This window comes from Macaca nemestrina, chromosome 11, assembly GCF_043159975.1.
Source record: "Macaca nemestrina isolate mMacNem1 chromosome 11, mMacNem.hap1, whole genome shotgun sequence".
NCBI classification, from domain to species: domain Eukaryota; kingdom Metazoa; phylum Chordata; class Mammalia; order Primates; family Cercopithecidae; genus Macaca; species Macaca nemestrina.
In genome coordinates, this window is record NC_092135.1 from 69,360,113 (window position 1) to 69,382,464 (window position 22,352).

Genomic DNA, 22,352 nt, shown 5'->3' on the forward strand with positions numbered 1-22,352 from the left:
ACAAACAAGTGGGGGCAAAGAGGAAGAAGAAATGAGAGAGTTGATGAATTCAATTCAGCAATGATTTGAATTTCCTTTAAGCCAAAGAAAACCCAGTTATCTTTTTAGGGTTCCAGTTGTCTCAGTGACAGCTGCATTCATGAATTACCAAATTAACTATTGTAGCACTCTCTAAAAATATACAAAGCACTCTACCGTATGCTGTAAATAAGTCATGAAAAATCAGCAAAAGCTTGAGGCCTGAAGGAAATTCAGCAGTATTAAAAAGAGATATGGCCAATTTTTACTAAACACTTAAACTGTGACCTAACACACTCACCCAGTACTGTAAGTACTCACCTAATGTTATCAACAGATTCTTGGAAACTGACTGTAAGCAAAATGACATATAACAAAACCATTTTACCATAGGCCAATTTATATAAACAAGAGTTAAGTTCCTATATTTCTGGTCACAAAAACATCACCAAACTCCTAAATAAAAACCAAAACACTTCTAATATTATACATTGAAATAAATGGGAGCTATACATACATTTAAGGAAGATTAATAAAAACAAGTAAGATAGTTATTTACCCAATTATTCCAGTTCAGGGTTGAGGGTGGCTGAAGCCTATCCACTCAGCTCAGGGTGCAAGGTGGGAACTAACCCTTGGACACGAGGACATTCCATCGCAAGGAGCACTCACACCCACACTCAGACAGGAAAAACAGACAAGGCCAATTCACCCAGCCTGCACTGAGATGTGGCAGGCAGTACCCTGGGGCACCTGGTGAAAACCCATGCAGACGTGGGGAGAAGGGGCAAGGTCCACAAAAATAGTAGCCCCGGTAGGAACTTCTTATTATTTTTTTCTCCTCAAGTTATACAAAATGACACTGAACGAAAAACTGCGATAAGAGACCCTGCTGTACTGTACTTTTTGCTCTGCCAGTCAGCACCTATGAAAAAGAGGCAGCATGCCCAAGTCCACGTGGGAGATACAGCAGCATCACCCTTAAGGGACTTATGGACACATGTGGTACATGCTTGCTGAAAGTTTAGTGTGCTGGGAAATTTGAACACACAGGCAAGGCTAAAGTGTATCTTTTACTTAGAGACATCGACAAGGAATATCTTAGGCCGTCCAATAAGAATGTAAGCATTTCATATTTTATTCCCTATAAAGAAAAAAGAATGGAAGCGAGAGGAAAGAAAATAAAGCAATTATCGCAAAACCAGCCAGAGTCCCGTCAGGCCACCCAAGGACTGGCCTCCGGGAAAGAGTAACTCAATCCCAGTTTGGAGGGTGAAACTAAGAGTGAATGGGAAGCCAGCATCTTCCTAATACAAAAGCACAGTTTACCGTCCTTCTCAGCCAACGTGCGGCTGAAGGGAAAGCCGCGGGGCGTACCTTTAGCACGGGACGCTGCTTTGGGGGGATCGCCCTCGACACAGCGTCCCTCCCGGCACCTGGCCAGAACCTCCCAGGGCGAAGGTCAGGGGCCGAGAGGCTTGCGGGTACCAGGGCAGTGAGGGACGGATCCCTAAGTGCAGGGCGCACACACGCAGCGGAGACCTGGAAGCGGGAGCACCACGTCCCCAAGGATCTGCCCCGCGAGCCACTCGCAGCCCAGAACGGCGCGCCTGCTAGACAGCGCAGCCTCCGCGGGCCGGAGGAGGCGGGGCCGCGGCGGGCAGAGGCGGGGCCGGGCAAGCCCTCGCTCCCCAGCCGCCTGACGGGAATTGTAGTTCCTGGGAGAAGACGGGCTGCCCCACGAGGCACTGGGAACTACATTTCCCGGTGAGAGAGCGGCTCCGGCCGGTCGCGCCATACCGGAGCGTCGCACTGTTGGCGGCCAGAGAGCCTGGGAGGGGCAGATCGAAAAGGGAGTACTTCTTCCCTCCTCTCCGTGCTCTGGCTGTGCAAGAGGCTCTGCTTTCCCTCGCCCCGCCGTCGGGTGCCCCCTGCCCGCCTCCCCGTGTCAGCTTTTCCTGGGCCCCGCCGGGAAAGTCTGGGCCTGGAAATTCGGAGGCAGCGGCGGCTGCCCAGCACGGGAGTGTGGGGCTCGCCCCTCAGCGGCCCAGCCTACCCGGGGCTCGGCCCGCGCCTCCATGGGCCCGACCCGGAAGCCCAACGTGTGCCGCCGGCTGAGTCGCCGGGCGCTGGGCTGCTTCTCGCGCGACGCAGGCGTGGTGCAGAGGACCAACCTGGGCATCCTGCGGGCGCTGGTGTGCCAGGTGACCGCCCGCCGGCCAGGGCGGGACGGAGGGCCTCGGGCGCCTGGAGGCCGAGCCTCCTGAGGGGATGCGGTTTTAACGCGCTGGGCCCCCCCTTTATAGGGTCACATGTGATGGGGAGGAGGATACAAGCCCGGAATCTGGGAGATTAGTCAATAGGTGGTAATAGGGCCACCAGATGTTTTTAGTTTTACGCTTCTTATGTCTTACCTGGGAACAATTATTCTAATAGTTGGTCACCTCATTAAGCCAAAACATGAGGACAGAGTGGAGGAAGGATGCAAAATAATGTTTTTGAATAACATAGGTGAAATTATATTGCTTTGAAAATTTAAAATCCAACTTAAAATTGGTGCACAGTGGAAGCCTAAGGGTTCTTTCCTAAACGGAAATTCTTTGTGTCTTTTAGGAAAGTACTAAATTTAAGAATGTTTGGACAACTCATTCCAGGTCACCTATAGCCTATGAGAGAGGAAGAATATATTTTGACAATTATCGGCGCTGTGTCAGCAGGTAACTTTTTATTGATAATTTTGCTGTAATTCACCTCACTGTTGATCTTAACTAATTCGTATAGAACCACATGCCTACATTAGTGCCTAGTGAAATAAAATGAAAAAATGGGTCCAAAATAAGAGTAGGGAGTAAAAAATGCATGTAAATTTTAAATCTTGTTAAAGTTGCAGGTGTCATTTTTGTAAATACCAACTTAAAACTATAGTTTTGCCTGCACTATAGTTTTGGTCTAAACACCAATGTTAGACATTGGTGTTTCTACCTTTTAGGTAGTATTCAGAGTACTGTTTAGTATTTTATTCTACTTACACCACAGTCAAGAAATTCAGTTGCCAACCAAATAATTAGATGCTGCTTTGGAGAATTGATGGATTGTGTTTTGGAAGTACTTGCCTTTTTTTTTTTTTTTTAAAGAGACATTTTTTCAAACAAAAGCCTAGTATTTAGAGATCCAAAATGTTTAACAGTCAACCTCATCCACAACTGTCCACCATGAGGGGGGAAGGAAAGCCACAATGTATCCCCATATGTTCATTACCCAGATTCAAAAACTATCAAGATTTGCCACATTTGCTTTATCTAACCCACTTTTCCTTTTGCATTACCTCTTTTAAAGCATATTCTAAACATACATCAGTTTGCATTTTTTAAAAAATGGGCATTTTCTTTTTAAAGGCTTTATTAGGATATAATTCACATACCATATTATTTACCCATTTAAAGTGTACATTTCAATAATATTTAGTACATTCACAGATGCATGTAATCACTACCACAGTTAATTTTAGAGCATTTTCATCACCTCAAAATAGAACCAGGTACCTTTCAGCAATCACCTCAATACCACCATTACCCTCAGCCCTAAGCAACCACTAGTCTGTTTTCTGTCTGTAGATTCACCTATTCTGGACTTTTCATATAAATGGAGTCATATAATATGTGGTCTTTTGTGACTGGCTTTTTCCCTTTGCGTGTTTTCAAGGTTCATCCATGTTGTCACATGCATCAGAATTCCTTTATAAAGTTGAATAATAGTGCATTGTATCAGTTACCACATATTACTTATCCATTTATCAGTTGTTAGACATTGGTGTTTCTACCTTTTAGGTATTATAAATAATGCTGTTATAAACATTTCCACGTAAGTTTTTATGTGGGCACTTATTTTCAGTTCTGGATTATACCTAGGAATGGAATTGGTAGGTCATAAGGTTATATTGTAACTGCGTTTAATAGTTGGAAGAACTACCATACGCTTTTCTAAAGTGGTAGTACCATTTTATGTTCCCATAAGCAGTATATGAGGGTTCTGATTTTTCCACATTCTTGTCAACACTTGATATGTGACACACAGCATCTCACTGTGGTTTTGATTCCATTTTCCTGATGACTAGTGATGTCAGGCATCTTTTCTTGTGCATTTTGGCCATTTGTATGTTATTCTTTGGAGAAATGTTTGGTTAGATATTTTGCCCATTTGTAAATTATTTTTTTTTTTACAAAAATCCTTACATATTTTAGATACAAGTCCCTTATCAGATATATGATTTACAAATACTTTCTCCCATTGTGTAGATTGTCTTTTTACTTTCCTGATGTTATTGTTTGAAACACAGGGAGGTTAATTTTGTTTGTTTTTTTTTTTTTGAGACAGTGTTTCACCCTTGTCGCCCAGGCTGGAGTGCGATGGTGTGATCTCGGGTCACTGCAGTCTCCACCTCCCGGGTTCAGGTGATTCCCTTGCCTCAGCCTCCCGAATAGCTGGGACTACAGGCATGTGCCACCATGCCTGGCTGATTTTGTATTTTTAGTAGAGATTGGGTTTCTGCATTTGGTCAGGCTGGTCTTGAACTCCCAACCTCAGGAGATCCAGCCGCCTCAGCCTCCCAAAGTGGTGGGATTACAGGTGTGAGCCACTGCGCCCAGCCACAGAGAGGTTAATTTTGATGAAGTCCAATTTTTCTAAATTTTTTTCATTACTCATGCTTTTGGTGTCATATCTAAGAATCCATTGCAAAATTTGAGGTTATGAAGATTTGCCCCTAGATTTTTTTCTAAAGGGTTTATATTTAGCTCATATTTAGGTGGTTGATCCCACTTGGAGTTAATTTTAGTATATGATATAAGGTAGGTATCCAACTCCATTTTTTTTAAACATGTGGCTGTACATTTGTCCCAGCACCATTTATTAGAAAGACTTTTCTTTCTTCACTGCAAGGCCTTGCCACACTTGTCAAAAATCAGTTGACCATAGACACTTTTGGATTTATTTCTGGACGTTCAAGTCTATTCCACTGATCTGTATGTCTGTCCTTATGTCAGTACCACATTGTCTTGATCACTGCTGCTGTGTTATTCTTTAAATGCTTAGTGGAATTAACCATTGAAAGCATCTGGGCTTGGCACTTTCTGTTTTGGTAGGTTATTCATTATTGATTACATTTCTTTAATAGATACAGACTTATTCAAGTTATCTAATTCTCCTTGAGTAAATTTTGATAGATTGTGTCTTTCAAGGAATTCATCTAAATTATCCAAACTTGTGAGCCTACACTTATTCATAATGTTTCTTTATTATTGTTTTAATGACCATGAGATCGGTAGTGATAGCCACTCTTTAATTTCTCATATTAGTAATCAATTTTGTTGACCTTTTCAAAAAAACAGCTTTTGGTTTTGTTGATTTTCTCTATTGATTTTTGGTTTTCAATTTTACTACTTTCTGACTAAGTTTTGTTATTTCTTTGCTTACTTTGGTTTTAATTTGCTCTTCTTGTACTAGTTTCCTAAGGTAGAAACTTAGGTTACTGATTTTAAGTCTTTCTCCTTTTCTGCATATGCACTTACTGCTATACCTTTTCCTCTAAGCGTTGTTTTTGTTGCATCCCACAAATGTTGATATGTTGTATATGCATTTTCATTTAGTTCAAAATATATTTAAATTTCTCCTGAGATTTCTTTGACCCGTGTGTTATTTAGATGTGTGTTGTTCACTCTCCAAATATATTGGGATTTTCCAGTTATCATTGTTTTATTGATTTGCGGTTTAATACAACTGTGACCTGAGAACATACTTTATATTAGTTCTAGTCTTTTAAATTTGTTAAGGTGTCTTTTATGGCTCAGAATGTGGTCTATCTTGGTGAATGTTTCGTGTAAGCTTGAGAAGAATGTGTATTCTGCTGTCGTTGGATGAGATACCGAGTTGACTGATGGTACCTTGCAGTTTAAGTATATGCGTAATTACTAACTTTCCGCCAGCTGGAGATGTTCATTACTGATGGGTGTTGAAATCTCTATCATAGTGAGTGGATTTATCTATTTCTCCTTGCATTTCTATCCGTGTTTGCCATATTGTGTTTTGATACTCTGTTGTTAGATGCATATATATTAAAGATTGTTATGCCTTCTTGGAGAATTGACAACTTTTTCATTATCTTATGCCCACTTAATCCCTGGTAATTTTCCTTGCCAAATTCGACTTTGTCTGAAATTAGTATAGCTACTCCAGCTTTCTTTTGTTTAGTGTTTGCACATTGTATCTTTTGCCATTTACTTTTAATCTATCTGTGCCTTTTTTTCCTCCCCCCACAAAGTGAGGATCTGACTATGTCTCCCAGGCTGGAATGCAGTGGCACAATCATAGCTCACTGTAACCCTGAACTCCTGGACTAAAGTAGTCCGACCACCTCAGCCTCCCAAGTAGCTAGGACTATAGGCATGTGGCTATTTTTAAAACACTTTTTTTTTAGAGATAGGGGTCTCAGTCGTGGTGTGTTGCCCAGGCTGATCTCATATTCCTGACCTCAAGTAATCCTCCCACCTCAGCCTCTGCTGAGGATTACAGATGTGAGCCACCAGAACACTTCAGGTATTTCACATCTCTCTCTCTACTTGCTCTTACGGTCTCTGAAGAGAAATCCAAGTTAATTCTTATTATTCCCCCTATGTAGTTAAGGTACTTTTTTTTAATCTGGCTTCTTTCAAGATTTTCTCTTCACTTTTGAATTTCTGCAGTTTGAATATGCTTCCCAGATTTGTGGCTTGGTGTCTGTCAGTTTTGGAAAATTCTCAGCCATTATTACTTCAAATACTTATTTTTCTCTCATTTTCTTCCTCCTGGTATTCCCATTATGTGGATGTTTTATACCTTCTCCAATTTTCCCATAGTACTTGAATATTCTGTTCTACTTTTTCTTTCTTTTTCCTCTTTTATTCCCCAGCTTGGGAAGTTTCTGTTGACCTATCTTTAAACTCACTGATTCTTTCCTTGGCTGCATACAGTCTACTGATGACTGTTAAAGGCATTCTTCATTTCTCTTATGGTGTTTTTTGATTTCTAGTATTTCTTTTTTTTCTTTTCTTTTTTTTCGAATTTTTATCTCTGCTTAATTTGCCCATCTTTTCTTGCATGGTGTCCACTTTTCCCATCCCTGATCCTGTTAATCAGCTATTTAATTAGTTTAGAAATGAGGTCTTGTGACCAGGTGCGGAGGCTCACACCTGTAATCTCACGCTTTGGGAGGTCTAGGCAGGCAGATCACGTGAGGCTAGGAGTTCGAGACCAGCCTGGCCAACATGATGAAACCCCATCTGTACTAAATAAACAAAAATTAGCTGGTCATCTGGCACATACCCATAATCCCAGCTACTCCAGAGGCCAAGGCAGAAGATTGCTTGAACCCGGGAGGTGGAGGTTGCAGTGATTTGTGAATGCATGCCCCTGCACTCCAGCCTGGATAACAGAGCGAGACTCAAAAAAGAAAACCCAAAAAAACCCCAAACAAACAATAAAAAACAAGAAATGAGGCCTTGCTTTATTGCCCAGGCTGGAGTGCAGTGGCTTTTCACAGGTATGATCATGGTGCACTGTAGCCCCAAACTCCTACACTCCAGTGATCCTCCTCCCTCAGCCTCTTGAGTATAGCTGGAACTACAGTCACGTATCATCGCCCCTGGCTTAATCATAGTTATTTTAATTTCCTGGTCTGCTAATTCTAAAATCTCTGCCATATCTGAATCCAGTTCTGATTGTTTTGTTTCTTCAAACTTTTGTATTTTGCCTGTTAGCATGCCTTGTAATTTTTTTGGTTAAGGGCTATGTATGATATATTGGATAGGCCAGGCACAGTGGCTCACCCCTGTCATCCCAGCACTTTTGGAGGCCAAGGTCTGGGGATTGCTTGAGCCCAGGAGTTCGAGACCAGCCTAGGCAACATGGCAAAACCCCATCTCTACAAAAAATATCAACATTAGCTGGGCATGGTGGCACACACCTGTAGTCCCAGCTACCAGGGAGGATGAGGTGGGAGGATCGCTTGAGCCCGGGAGGTCAAGGCTGCACAAGCCATCAGCATGCCGCTGTACTCCAGCCTGAGCAACAGAGCGAGACTCTGTCTCAAAAAAGAATTTACAAATTTAAGATATACTGGATTAAAAGAATTGAAGTAAATAGGCATTTAGAGTGAGATTTTGTGTTTATCTGAGTAGGAGTTTGGCTATGATTATTGTTTGTTGTAGTTGTGGGTATCGGAGATTAAAATTTCCTCTAGTGTCCTTATTTTTGTCTCCTGCATTGTTGGCTCCAGTGGCTTGTTCCTGGGCTTATGTTCCTGGAAAGCTGTGATTGTCAGTATGCACCTTTCTCTCCAGTTTTGGAGGCAGCAGTTTGTCCGGTGACCTCAATTATCTGATGGATCTAGGAAGAATTATGGATTTTCAGATTGTTCAGCGTTTTTCGTCTTGTGTGGACAGACAGGAGCGGCACTTCCAGGCTGTTTTCATCTTGGACCAGAAACCAGAATTTAGAGAGAATAATCAGCTTTTGAGATTTGTTCTAACCCCAAGAGGGCTCTGTCCTGCTATCTTTTTCTGGTGATTTCTGGCAAATTAGCCAGCCTACAGTTTAGCCTATATCTCCAATTAGTCTACCAATCTCCTCCCATTTGCCTTTCATCACAAACTCCACAGGTTTTGTGAGTGCTCTTAGGCCTTAACTTCTCCACACTGTGTTGCAAATAAAGTTAGTTTTTCTGGAAAGAGCTGCAGAGCTATCTGTTTTATGGCCTGCTTCTCCCCTCCTGCACAGTTTTTGAGCTAAGGGTCTTTAGCTGGTTGTGGGAGTCAATGCCATGCTTCTCTCTGAGTGACTCCCCTACTTGAAGCTGAGCACTTGGAGTTGAGGAAACACTGGCCTCAGATCTTCTCAGCTTGTCTCTCTCTCAGTATAGGACCACTGTTTTCTAAGGAGGAATAAAGCCAATTAGGGCCTCAGTATCCTCAGCTGTGCTACATCCAAGGTAGCTCCTCCATCCCATGAATAGGGGCTGGGTGGAAGAAGGGAGCCCCACCTCTTGACTGTACTGACCCAGGACTCAGGCCCAGCAATAGGCAGCTGGGGACTGATGAGAAATGCTGTCATCCCACCCCTCCTGGGAAGATAGCCCTCTGAGTGGAAGCTTGGAATACAGGGAGCCTTGTCCTCTTGGCTGCACCAGTCTGGAGTGGAGTTTCCATCTTGCTGAGCTGGGATTGGGAAGGAAGGGACTATGTCCTGGTTCAGACACCACAGACTCATTATTCTTACTTAGCAGTAGGTTTTCTTGAATAAATGTTTCTTCATATGCCGTATGTCCCCAGGACCATTTGCAGAGACTTTAAAAGAGTTTTCCTTTTATGATTTTCACCAGTTTTGCCAAAGAGTTTGTCCACAGAGTTCTTCATGCCCTCATGCTAGAAGTGGAAATCTGGACATGTTCTTATCTTGTCATGTCATTATCACACCTAGGAAAATGAGCAACAATGACAGAAATGATCATTTAATGTCAAGTTTATAACTTCCATGATTTAGAGATACCTGCTTTAACTTAAAAAAAAATTAGAGTAAGTGGTGTTCATTAGTGTTCTAATGATTAAATATTATTGAGTTATTTAATGTCCAGGGGTGTTTTATCTACAGGTTATAATCGCATATGAAGTTGCCTTCATTCCTGTGAAACTGTTTGGTTTAAACTTTTGAATCAGTGAGAGAATGTCAAAGAGATATAATAAAATTATAGCCTGAAAATTGTTTCTCTTTCAACAGTAATTTAATTTCAAAGTTCATTTAAAAAAATGAAAAGGGGCTGGGCGTGGTGGCTCATGCCTGTAATCCCAGCACTTTGGGAGGCCAAGGCAGGCAGATCGCGAGGTCAGGAGTTCAAGACCAGCCTGACCAACATGGTGAAACCCTGTCTCTACTAAAAATACAAAATACAAATATTAGCTGGGTGTGGTGGCATGCACCTGTAATCCCAGCTACTCAGGAGGCTGAGACAGGAGAATCGGCTGAACCTGAGAAGCAGAGGTTGCAGTGAACCGAGATAGCGCCATTGCATTCCAGCCTGGGAGACAGAGTAAGACTGTCTCAAAAAGAAAAGTGCCAGGTGAAGTGGCTCACGCCTGTAATCCCAACACTTCGGGAGGCTGAGGCAGGTGAATTACTTGAGTCCAGGAGTTCAAGACCATCCTGGGCAACATGGCAAAATCCTGCCTCTACAAAAAATATAAAAATTAGCCAAGCATAGTAGCATGAGCCTGTAGTCCCAGTTACTTGGGAGGCTGAGGCAGGATGATTACATGAGCCTGGGAGGTGGAGGTTGAAGTGAGCTAAGATCATGCCACTGCACTCCAGTCTGGACAACAGAGCGAGAGACTGTCTCAAAAAAAAAAAAAAAAAAAAAAGGAAAGAAACAAAATAAAATTAAACATTTATGATCACATCTCAACTAATCAGAGAAGTATGAATTAAAAGAGACTTTTTCACATCAAAGATATAGCATTCAATATTAGCAGAAGTATAAACTTAACGTTTCTGAAAAGTAATTTGGGAATAAAGAAAAAGCCATAAAGGTTTTTTTGTTGTTGTTGGTTTTTTTTTTGTTTGTTTTTTGTTTTTTGTTTTGTGAGACGGAGTCTCGCTCTGTCGCCCAGGCTGGAGTGCAGTGGCCGGATCTCAGCTCACTGCAACCTCCGCCTCCCGGGTTTATGCCGTTCTCCTGCCTCAGCCTCCCGAGTAGCTGGGACTACAGGTACCCGCCACCTCGCCCGGCTAGTTTTTTGTATTTTTTAGTAGAGACGGGGTTTCACCATGTTAGCCAGGATGGTCTCGATCTCATGACCTCGTGATCCACCTGTCTCGGCCTCCCAAAGTCCTGGGATTACAGGCTTGAGCCACTGCGCCCAGCCCTGTTTTTTTTTAATCTACTAGTTTTCATCCTAAAATAATGGGACCCTTTTTATCCAGTAATATTCATTTTAAATATCAGAACAATAGTTTTTGATCTTGATGGAATTCAGATATTCTTAGTAAATATTCAGAAGTAAAGAAAGAATTTAATATGAAACAGCTTTGGAAAACAATGTGCAGGTACATATATGTATGTAAATCAGAAGGAAATGAACCAAAATGTTAATAAGGGTTATTTTTGGCAGTTTTATAGTATTGTAAACTGTGTTAATCTTGTTATATTTTTAAGATTTTTTTTCTATGAATTATGTGATCAGAAAAAATACTAACATTTAGTTAAGAAGAGGAAAGCAAATGTGCCTTGGTATTTCAAATCTCTGAATAAAAATAGTCTCGCAAACCTGAACAAATACTGTCTTGGTTATCAAGAATAATAATCATTTATTTTTGTTTTTTCCCAGTGTTGCATCTGAGCCAAGAAAACTTTATGAAATGCCAAAATGTTCCAAATCAGAAAAAATAGAGGATGCTTTATTATGGGAATGCCCAGTGGTAAGATTTGTTTTTAGAGCATTTGTTTATAAAGCAGTTTTAGCCTAGAAGAACTGGTTATTATTAACATACTGCATAAAAGAATACAACTTAAATATCATAGTGACTCTTGCATCTTTAAAGCAATCAAGATGAGATATATCTTTTATTTTCCTCATGAAATAATTTCTGTATTAAAAATACTAATATTATGAATGTGTTTTTAAAATTAGACAGAATTTTTTTAGATCCTGAAAACTAGAAATCGATTAAAAGTTATATAAGCAGCATAAGCTTATGTATAATTATCTTAGTGTTTAAGAGATCATTCCACTCAATATACTGAAACAATAACAAAGTATTTAGATCAACAGTTATTTTACATGAATGTTGTTAGGAAAATAATAAAGATAAAATAATAGGATAAGCTCATTTTCATAAGACTAGCTTTGCCTGGGTGTATATTTTTCAGAACACTGTTTTCATGGAATATTAACAGGTGCCAGAGGAATTAGGGAGAATTGGGCTACTGAGTTTGAGAACTTAAACATGTTTATTGATAGAATTACTCCTCAGAGCCTTTAATAATAATAATACAATAATACTAATAGGTATGATGATTGTCAAGCCATTTCCCCAAATTCTTTTGATCCTAGAACTTCCTTGTTTGAGGAATATTTCTAAATACAGGTTGAGCATCCCTAATCTGAAAATCTGAAATCCGACATGCTCCAAAATTCAAAACTTTTTGAATGCCGACATGATGCCACAAGTGGAAAATTTTACACCTAACCTCATGTGACAGGCACAAAATTTAAAATATTATGTAAAATTATCTTCAGGCTACATGTATAAGATATATATGAAACATAAATGAATTTTGTATTTAGACTTGGGTCCCATCCCCAAGATACCTCGTTATGTATATGCAAATATCCTGAAATCCAAAGAAATTCAAATCGGAAACACTTCTGGTCCCAAGCGTTTCAGTAGGAAAAGGGATAATCGACCTGTATTTGTTTTCTATAGGATCAGTGCTTATTCTAAGAAATGCACTTAGGAAATACTACAACAGATTAATCAGGTCTTTGAATCTGGTTGGTTGTCCTTGAGGAAAAACGGAACTCATAATATGTGACCAAAAATAATTTTTAAAGGATAAGAGGCTATACGCTAAATTTACTGTTAATGTTTTTTTCAGGCTATCATTTTTACATAAAGTTTTAGTTTTCTGGGGCTGCTGCTTTTTCTCTGAATACTTATGGTCTATTTATTGAAGGCTCCTATTTAAAAATTAGAAAGCTTTTAAACCTATATTTTCTTCTTCAGCTCCTTATTGAAAGCTGAAAATAACTGTCATGCCTTTAGCAATTTAAAGCTTTTTGATCCATTTTCATTGGGGAGTATGGGGGAAGATGACAGATTTCTTAATTGAGAAAGTTTTTAATACCCTATTATAAAACACCAAAAATTTAGTAACCTAATTCCTATTCTCACCGTTTTTTTTTTGTTGTTTGTTTGTTTGTTTGTTTTGAGACGGTCTCCCTTTGTTGCCCAGGCTGGAGTACAGTGGCATGATCTCGGCTCACTGCAACCTCCGCCTCCCAGGTTCAAGCAATTCTCCTGCCTCAGCCTCCCAGATAGCTAGGACTACAGGCACCCACCACCATGCCCCGCTGATTTTTGTATTTTTATAGAGACGGGGTTTCGCCACGTTGGCCAGGCTGATCTTGAACTCCTGACCTCTCATGATCCGCCCGCCTCGAACTCCCAAAGTTCTGAGATTACAGGCATGAGCCACCATGCCCGGCCCCTATTCTCACTTATTTTTAAACATTTTATTCTCATTTCAACTGCAGCAAGATTTTCCCTTAAGAAAAACCAGGAAGCATATTGAATTGTTGTTAACACACTGATATGAAACTACTTTTAAGTTAGTGTCCATCTTTTCCAAGACTCTGTGAATTACAACTTTTTGTTTAAGAACGTAGTTCAAACATATTATATTTGCTGTTTCAAATTATTTTGATAGGCAAGATATAAATAGTATATTTTTTAAAACTTAAAATTAAAAAAATTTTTTTTAAAAAACAGGGTCTCACTCTGTTGCCTAAGCTGGAGTCCAGTGGCACGATCACAGCTCACTGCAGCCTCTACCTCCTGGGCTCAAGTGACCCTTCCACTTGTGCCTCCTGAGTAACTGGGACTACAGGTGTGCACCACCAAACCCAGCTAATTTTTGTATTTTTTGTAGAGGTGGGGTTTTGTCATGTTGCCTAGGCTGGTCTTGAACTCCTGGGCTCAAGTGATCTGCCTGCCTTGGCCTCCCAAAGTGCTGGGATTACAAGTGTGAGCCACCATGCTCAGCCAAAAACTTTTAAATCTCCATGAAACAACATTTAGATAAGACATTGTAAAATAAATGCATGTATATCATTGCCTTGAATCCAGTGTAAGACTTCAAGGGTTAATAGACTTAAAAAAAAAAAAAAAAAAAAAAGAACTAGCGCACAAACAAAAACTATTTTTTTCCTTAACATTTGAAAGGCAAGACAAATTTTTAGGGAGCATATATAAAATAACTATGTCTTCATTTTTTTCTGTTTACTTTTTGGCCTACGCAGATACTAGATTAATTTCAGCTTCTCTTTTCTTTCTCTCTTTCTTTTTTTCTTTTTCTTTTTCTTTTTTTTTTTTTTTTTGAGATGGAGTCTAGCTCTGTCACCAGGCTGGAGTGCAATGGCACCATCTCAGCTCACTACAACCTCCACCTCCCGGGTTCAAGCGATTCTCCTGCCTCAGCCTCCCAAGTAGCTGGGATTACAGGCACACACCGCCACGCCCAGCTAACTTCTGTGTTTTTTATGGTAGAGATGGGGTTTCACCATGTTGGCCAGGCTGGTCTCCATCTCTTGACCTCGTGATCCGGCCACCTCAGCCTCCCAAAGTGCTGGGATTACAAGCATGAGCCACCGCACCTGGCTGCTGCTTTTTTCTTTCTTAACTAGAAACAGTGTCTACTTAGTTGCCCAGGCTGATATTGAACTCCTGGGCTCAAGTAATCCTTCTGCCTCACTCTCTCAAAGTGCTGGGATTACAGGTGGGGACCACAACGCGCTTTTAGTCTACAAATTAAAGTAGAAAACTTTGCTTCTCTTTTTCTTCCTGCCTTAGACTTCCACCTTGTGGTGGCTCCTCAGTGACAGGAGTGCCCATGCAGCTATCCTCTCCTTTTTCTAGGGTAATTCATTGGTGACACAGGTCATCTTTCAAACCAGGTCCATTTTCTGTACTTCGGCTGTCTTCATTGGTTTCTAGCTTTTCATTTGAGCTTAGGTCAGAACCACAGTGAATAATGGAGTAATTTGCATTTTGCCAGTTTTAACTTCCATCTAAAGGAAACAAGTCTTGTGGTAAAGGAAAAGGGGGCAATATGAATGTCTATTCCAGCAGAGAACACTTTTTTTTTTGAGACAGGCTCTCTGTCATCCAGGCTGGAGCGCAGTGGCACAGTCATCACTCACTGCAGCCTTGACCTCCCAGCCTCAAGTGATCTTCTTGCCTCAGTCTCCCGAGTAGTTGGGACTCTGGGCACTCACCACCATGCTAATAGCAGAGGACTCTTAATCGCTGTGATATTATACATAATTTTAAGAGCTAGTTATTATTGTTATTGTTCTCACAGAAGTAGCATCATCATTATTCGTCTACTGTTATTATGACTAACATTTGTGAATACTTAATAAAATAATAACTAATACATAATAATAAATTATTTCAGGCCATGTTTAAGTGCTTTATGTGAATAAACTCAATAAGTGATAATGAAAATAATTTCCCACAATCCTATCTTTCCTTGTCTTAATTCTCTATTTGGGCATTTAATCTTTCTTTTGTGGTTTATTTATTTGGCTATTTGAATATTTAGCTATTTTCTTTGGACATTGATTACTGCAAATTGTTCATGGCCAAGCAATTTCATTTTTATATCTCATTTTTTTATTTTTTAGGGAGATATCCTTCCCAATTCATCAGATTATAAGTCCTCACTCATAGCACTGACTGCTCATAATTGGCTACTTCGTATATCAGCAACTACGGGAAAAATCCTTGAGAAAATATATCTTGCACATTATTGCAAATTCAGGTATTTACTATGAGTTTATTATTCAAGATTTTATTTTACTGTAATCCCAGCCCTTTGGGAGGCCGAGACGGGCGGATCACAAGGTCAAGAGATCGAGATCATCCTGGCTAACACGGTGAAACCCTGTCTGTACTAAAAAATACAAAAAACTAGCCGGGCGAGGTGGCGGGCGCCTGTAGTCCCAGCTACTCAGGAGGCTGAGGCAGGAGAATGGCGTAAACCCGGGAGGCGGAGCTTGCAGTGAGCTGAGATCCGGCCACTGCACTCCAGCCTGTGCGACAGAGCGAGACTCCGTCTCAAAAAAAAAAAAAAAAAAAAGGTTTTATTTTAAAAATTTGAAACCTGTGGCCCAGGAAATTTCAAACCTTTTTTCCCCCTTCAGTTTTCTAGTCCATAACCAGATCTCAATTAATAAACCTATTTTTTTTTTTCTCCCCTCATGACTACATTTAGAGGTCTGAGTAGAGACCCTCTATGATTTATCTTTTTTTTTTTTTCTTCTTTTTTGAGACAAGGTCTTGCTCTGTCTCCCAGGCTGGAGTACATTGGCCTAATCTCTGCTCACTGCAACCTCCACCTACTGGGTTCAAGCGATTCTCCTGCCTTAGCCTCCTGAGTAGCTGGGATTATGAGTGTGTACCACCACGCCCAGCTACTTTTTGTATTTTTGGTAGAGATGAGGTTTCCCTATGTTGGCCAGGCTGGTCTCAAACTCCCAACCTCAAGTAATCTACCCACCTCAGCCTCCTAAAGTTCTGGGATTACAGATATGAGCCATCGCACCCAGTTGTCATTTATCTTTGTATCCCAAATAAGTAACTAACCTGTAGTAGTTTAAATAAGCTTAAAAAAAAATTCCCTGTATTCTACAAATAGTATTTTCTATGTAAGATGCACTTTATGGTAGATTTTCCTGAAGGCTAGTCTGTTTCAGTTAAATTGTCTGCTGTATACAATCTAAGAACTGCTATTTTAACTATTAGTTTTATAAATTAGATGTAAATGTTTGGAGTGAATATGTTTATGGAATGTGTGAAAGTAACATTTTTAGTGCTTTTTATAACTTCCATTTTAAAGTAGAAATGATTATTTTGTTTCCTAAGTTTTGAATACTCTTAGATCAAAAACAATTTTAATTCACCAATGCTCTAGAAAGATTAAAATTATGTATATATTTAAATAGGGATATGTCCATATAGGGATATAGAGGAAATTATTTTAGCTATTTATTTTTCAAAATAGATCACTTTGCTTTTATAATTTAGATAACTAAAAAATAGTTTACTTATAAAATATAATATTTTGATTTTAAGTATAAGGAAACTGACCCAAATAAATAAACTTCTCTTCATTCTTTTAAAAGATACTTGAGCTGGGACACTCCTCAAGAAGTCATTACAGTTAAGTCAGCTCAGAACAGAGGCTCAGCAGTGGCCCGGCAGGTATACATTTTTAAACATTCAATAAAATGTAGAATTTTTTTCATAGGAATTTGTCTGCAGATTTGTTATGAAAAATCTAATGATCTTTTATTTCTGAAGCATGCTATAAAAGATAAGATTCATGGCAACCTGGATGGATTTGGAGACCATTATTCTAAGTGAGGTAATTAAGAAATGGAAAACCAGACGTATTTTCTCATAAGTGAGAGCTAAGCTATGAGGATGCAAAGGCATAAGAATGATACAATTTACTTTGGAGACTCGGGGTGAAAGGGTGGGAGGTGGGTGAGGGATGAAACACTACACATTGGGTATAGCGTATACCACTCTGGTGATATGTGCACCAAAATCTGACAAATCACCACTAAAGAACTTATTCATGTAACCCAACACCACCTGTTCCTCAAAAACCTATTGAAATAAAATAATAATAAAAATATTTTAAAAAAGAAAAGTTGATAGGTAGATTTTTTTTCCTGAAGCGTGCTATTTAAAAAGATTTTTCTCTCTTTCTCAAAGAATTATCCAGGATTTACTAAATTTTATAAAGTCTGGAAATTTATATCAAGAAACTTTTTGTTTTTATTGGTGACTTATGGGGAAATACTATGGAAAGCATTTATTGAGCACTTAAAAAATAGATATAGACTGCTTTTAGAGGTTTTCTGTTTCTTTGTACACCAGGACATCTAGAAAAATACTTATTTTCTGTCTCATCTTGGCAGAGTTTGTTGTAGTTCTTTCTCATTTTTAATTTGAACTACTTCAGCTTTTTCTCACTAGTGTCCTTGATTGCAAAACAGGCAGGCACTGATCTGAGTTCTTTACCTGTATTTACTAATTTAATCTTCAGCACACTCCTTTCAGTAGATACTTTCATCATCCCATTTTACAGATGAGGATTCTGAGCCCCAGAGAGGCTAAGTAACTTATCCAACATCATAGTGTTGGTAAGTGGTAGAACCTAGGCTCAAACTCAGGCAGTTTAGCTCTATAGAGTCCCTGCTCTTATGCACTATAGCATGCTACCCCTTCTTGAAATTTCTGTAATTTGAACTGGCAGGTGAAGTTTATATATAATTCTAGCATAAAAAAAATTAAGTAGTTCCTCTAATTTTACCTTATTTGGATAACTACATCAAGCATTTCCTTGTTAACCCTCCAGTGTATTCCCATACACGCTGGGTCTGTGAACTCTGCTTTTCATTCCTCTCTCATCTCTCTTGTCTACTTTTTCTGTATTCCCCTGAAGCCAAGCAAACTATTTGTTGGCTACTTCTACTTACTTTTTATCATGGTTATTTAAATATTTTCCTAGCCTTTACTAATCCTGCCCAGTCACATTAATAACTTAACTGCATGCCTTTTATTGGAATCTCCTTACCCTTTTCCTGATTTATTTAGTATGACATATAAGAAAGAGAAATGTTGTCTCTTTCTTAGTAATACTCCTGGCTTTATACTCTTACTCACTACCTTGATTTTACTTGGTAAAGAAAAATTCAGAAAAGTGGGACAGTATAACAAAGTAGCAAAACAGTTTGCTACTTTGAGAATTCTAAAGTGTCTTGTCTGATGTACCTTTTTAATAATTTAAATTGCTAAAGAGCAAGAATTTTTGTTTAGTTTTGTTTTGAGATGGAGTCTTGCTTTGTTGCCAGGCTAGAGTGTAGTGGCAAGATCTCAGCTCACTGCATCCTCCGCCTCCTGGGTTCAAGCAATTCCACCTCAGCCTCCTGAGTAGCTGGGACTACAGGTGTGCACCACCACTAAATTAGCCCAGCTAATTTTTGCATTTTTAGTAGAAATGGGATTTCACCATGTTGGCCAGGATGGTCTTGATCTCTTGACCTCGTGATCTGCCCGTCTCGGCCTCCCAAAGTGCTGGGATTTACAGGCGTGAGCCACCACGCCCGGCCAAGAATTTTTTTAAGTTTAATTCTATACATTATTATATATTAATGTTTTACATTTACCATCACCTGATAATGTTAATAAAAGTCTTGTCAGTATTTCTGTATTCTGGACTGTTTTCCTACAGTCTCCAGCCAACAAGTAGTAGCTCTTAGTTGGGGTATATAAACTGTACTTTTCCTTTGGGTTTAAGGAACACAGAAGGAGTCTGATTTACCTTGAAGATACTAGTTTAATAAAAACTTATCCCTTTCAAAGGGAGAGTCTTTTGGGCTTTAAACATTACAATCTTTTTTGTCGTTTGTTTTCTAACTTTTAGTTATAGCAGTTTTGATTGGTGGTTCCAGCCTTAAAAGTTCTATTGAAGCAGAGACTGGCTGTGATGGGGCAGACAGCTTTGCCTAACACAAATTTAAGAAATTTCCTTCAAAACTGTATTGGAGAAGTACTACAGATTGTTTTACATTTCGTAGTGGCAAGAAATATTTTTCTTCTCGTTCTTCAAAGCAAGGGGGCTATCCTTTTCAAGCAGAAAAGTCACTCAAGCTTTCATTGATGATATTATTTCTCATTTCCTGTAGAGGAGTCAGCACAACACTACTTTCATTATATATTTATTTATTTATTTATTTAGAGACAGCCTGTCTGGATGCCCAGGCTGGAGTGCAATGGCTTGATCAGAGTTCACTGCAGCTTCAAACTGCTGGGCTGAAGTGTTCCTCTCATGTCAGCCTCCTGAGTAGCTGGGACTACAGGTATGCGCCACCATGTCTGGCTAATTTTTTTATTTTTTGTAGAAACGAGGTCTCACTGTGTTGGCCAGGCTGGTCTCAAACTCCTGGCCTCAAGTGATCCTCCTGCCTTAGTCTCCCAAACGGCTGGGATTACAGGCATGAGCTACCTGATCCAGCAACTTTCAAATGATATGAGCGTAATAACTACATATCTTTTTATTAGGTTCTTTATTGTTCAAACTCCAATTCAAAATATAAATGCATGGTATTTTATTGCTAAGAAATGTTTACTTCTATGGATTTTTGTCTGTATATATATACATGTGTGTATCTGAAGGGCTGAAGCTTTAGTGGACATGTTTTGAATATGTTGCCTTCCTGTTTAAGTAACTTTGCAATCTAGATAGATGGATGTTTTCATAATATGAAAACGTCTGCATAACGAACAGATGGATTTTTTCAACTAATGAAAACAGAGTGTTTCTGGAAGCACTTTTGAGAGCTGCGTGTAATTTTAGTCTTTCCTTCTAGGCAGGCATTCAACAACCTGTTTTGCTGTACCTTGCAGTGTTCCGAGTTCTACCTTTTTCACTTGTAGGGATTCTAGAGATCAATAAAAAGGTAAGAACTCATTTCTTATTTAATTGCAATATTTTATTGACAATAAGAGTAATGTCATTTAATTATTTATGAGATATTTGATTGGAAATGCTCCCCTCACTATAAAAAAGTTCACTAACCTGGTTTATATTGTAACAAAACACATGAGAACATTTGCTTAATATCCCTTCATCTTTCTGCATGTTTTTATGCCTCTCAAGTGGATCATATTGGATACCTGTGGTTATTAACAAACTACTATGTTATGAAATTACAGAATGAGTAAGGTATTTTTTTTTTCAGAGGGAACATTCCAAAGCTTGTTAAAAAGATCATTAAAGGAGGTGAAAAGTTGCAACAAAATATTTCATTTTAATTGCAAGGTATAGGTCTAAAACTCGCTTTATGATATGTAACAAGCCTTGTATTTAAATATGTAAATTTTCCAATTCATTCAGTTTTGGGTTTTACTGTTGTTCCCATTTGTTCTTGACTTGTGGATCGGTTACATGGGAGGAAAGAAGGAACAAATTTCCTTTGAGTAAAAGAATGAATAGGATTCTACTTAAAAAAAAAAGTTACTGTTGGTGAATAGTTATTTATTGATCTCCTCTATTACTCTTTAATTCAGTACCTGAAGTATTGTAGAGGACTGTATCTTGAGGATCTACTGATCTTTATAAGCAAACAAGATGAATGTATTAAAATTTTACATTATGTAAGCATTATATACTAAACTGCATAATGGCTAAAGAGTAATACTAGTTACCATTTATTGCTTATTTTGTGCCATGCACTTTGAATATTTTACAACATTGTAACATACATATGTAATTAAGAAGTTAAGCAGCAGTCCCAGCTACTCAGAAGGCTGAGGCAGAAGAATGGTTTGAGCCCAGGAATTCAAGGCTTTGATGAATTATGATCGTACCACTACACTCCAGCCTGGGTGACAGAGTGAGACTCTGTCTCTAAAAAAATTAAAATAAAAAGTAAAAAGCAGCTACCTAAATCCTAAAGGTGGCAAGTAGAGGAGTTAGAATTAAAATAGATTGGCTACTTTATTATAGCAGTCATTATTATTATTATTATTTTTTTTTTTTTTTTGAGACAGTCTTGCTCTGTCACCCAGGCTGCAGTGCAGTGGTGTGATCTCCGCTCACTGCAGTCTCTGCCTCCTGGGTTCATGCCATTCTCCTACCTCAGCCTCCCGAGTAGCTGGGACTACAGGCACCCGCCACCACAACTGGCTAATTTTTTGTATTTTTAGTAGAGACGGGGTTTCACCGTGTTAGCCAGGATGGTCTCGATCACCTTACTTTGTGATCTGCCTGCCTCAGCCTCCCAAAGTGCTGGGATTACAGGCATAAGCCACCACGCCTAGCCAGCACTCATTATTTTAAAATATGTTTGAATTGGCTTGGTGCAGTGGCTCACACCTGTAATTTCAGCACTTTGGGAGGCTGAGGCAGGCTGGTCACTTGAGGTTAGGAGTTCGATACCAGCCTGGCCAACATGGTGAAGCCCTGTCTCTACTAAAAATACAAAAATTAGCCAGGGGTGGTGGTGCATGCCTGTAGTCCCAGCTACTCAGGAGGCTGAGGCAGGAGAATTGCTTGAACATAGGAGGTGGATGTTGCAGTGAGCCGGGATTGTACCTCTGCACTCCAACTTGGGCAACAGAGCAAAACTCCATTTCAAAAAAAAAAAAAAAAAAGTTTGAATTACACAAGTCCTCTTTTTCTTCTTTTACTTTTTCTTTCTCTTTTTTAAAGCTTTTCTTCATATTTTTTCTTTTTTTTTTTTAACTTTTAAGTTCAGGGGTACATGTGCATTATGTGCAGGTTTGTTACATAAATATGTGTCATGGGGGTTTGTTGTACAGATTATTTTATTCCTCAGGTTTAAAATATTATTCCTCAGGTTTAAGCCTAGTATCCATTAGTTATTTTTCCTGATCCTCTCCCTCCTCCCACCCTCCACCCTCCAATATGCCCGAGTATGGACACACTCTGTGTG

The 22,352-nt window shown here is 39.4% G+C and overlaps 1 protein-coding gene across 6 annotated transcripts in view; it reads left to right on the plus strand.

Annotated features, from left to right (window-relative positions):
• Positions 1–1,739: 1,739 nt before the first annotated feature.
• Positions 1,740–22,352, plus strand: part of LOC105483248 (DDB1 and CUL4 associated factor 17) — a 61,297-nt gene continuing 40,684 nt past the window's right edge. For 2 of the 6 annotated variants that reach the window (XM_011744018.2, XM_011744019.3), the window contains exons 1-6: positions 1,806–2,222; positions 2,632–2,735; positions 11,427–11,517; positions 15,507–15,643; positions 17,007–17,085; positions 20,265–20,354. In XM_011744018.2, the coding sequence (XP_011742320.2) occupies positions 2,097–2,222; positions 2,632–2,735; positions 11,427–11,517; positions 15,507–15,643; positions 17,007–17,085; positions 20,265–20,354 (627 nt within the window). In that variant the 5' untranslated portion in view covers positions 1,806–2,096. Of the gene's footprint in view, positions 2,223–2,251; positions 2,530–2,631; positions 2,736–11,426; positions 11,518–15,506; positions 15,644–17,006; positions 17,086–20,264; positions 20,355–22,352 lie in introns of those variants that run through there. The other 4 variants (XM_011744017.2, XM_011744016.3, XM_011744015.2 and 1 more) reach the window with 4 other exon arrangements.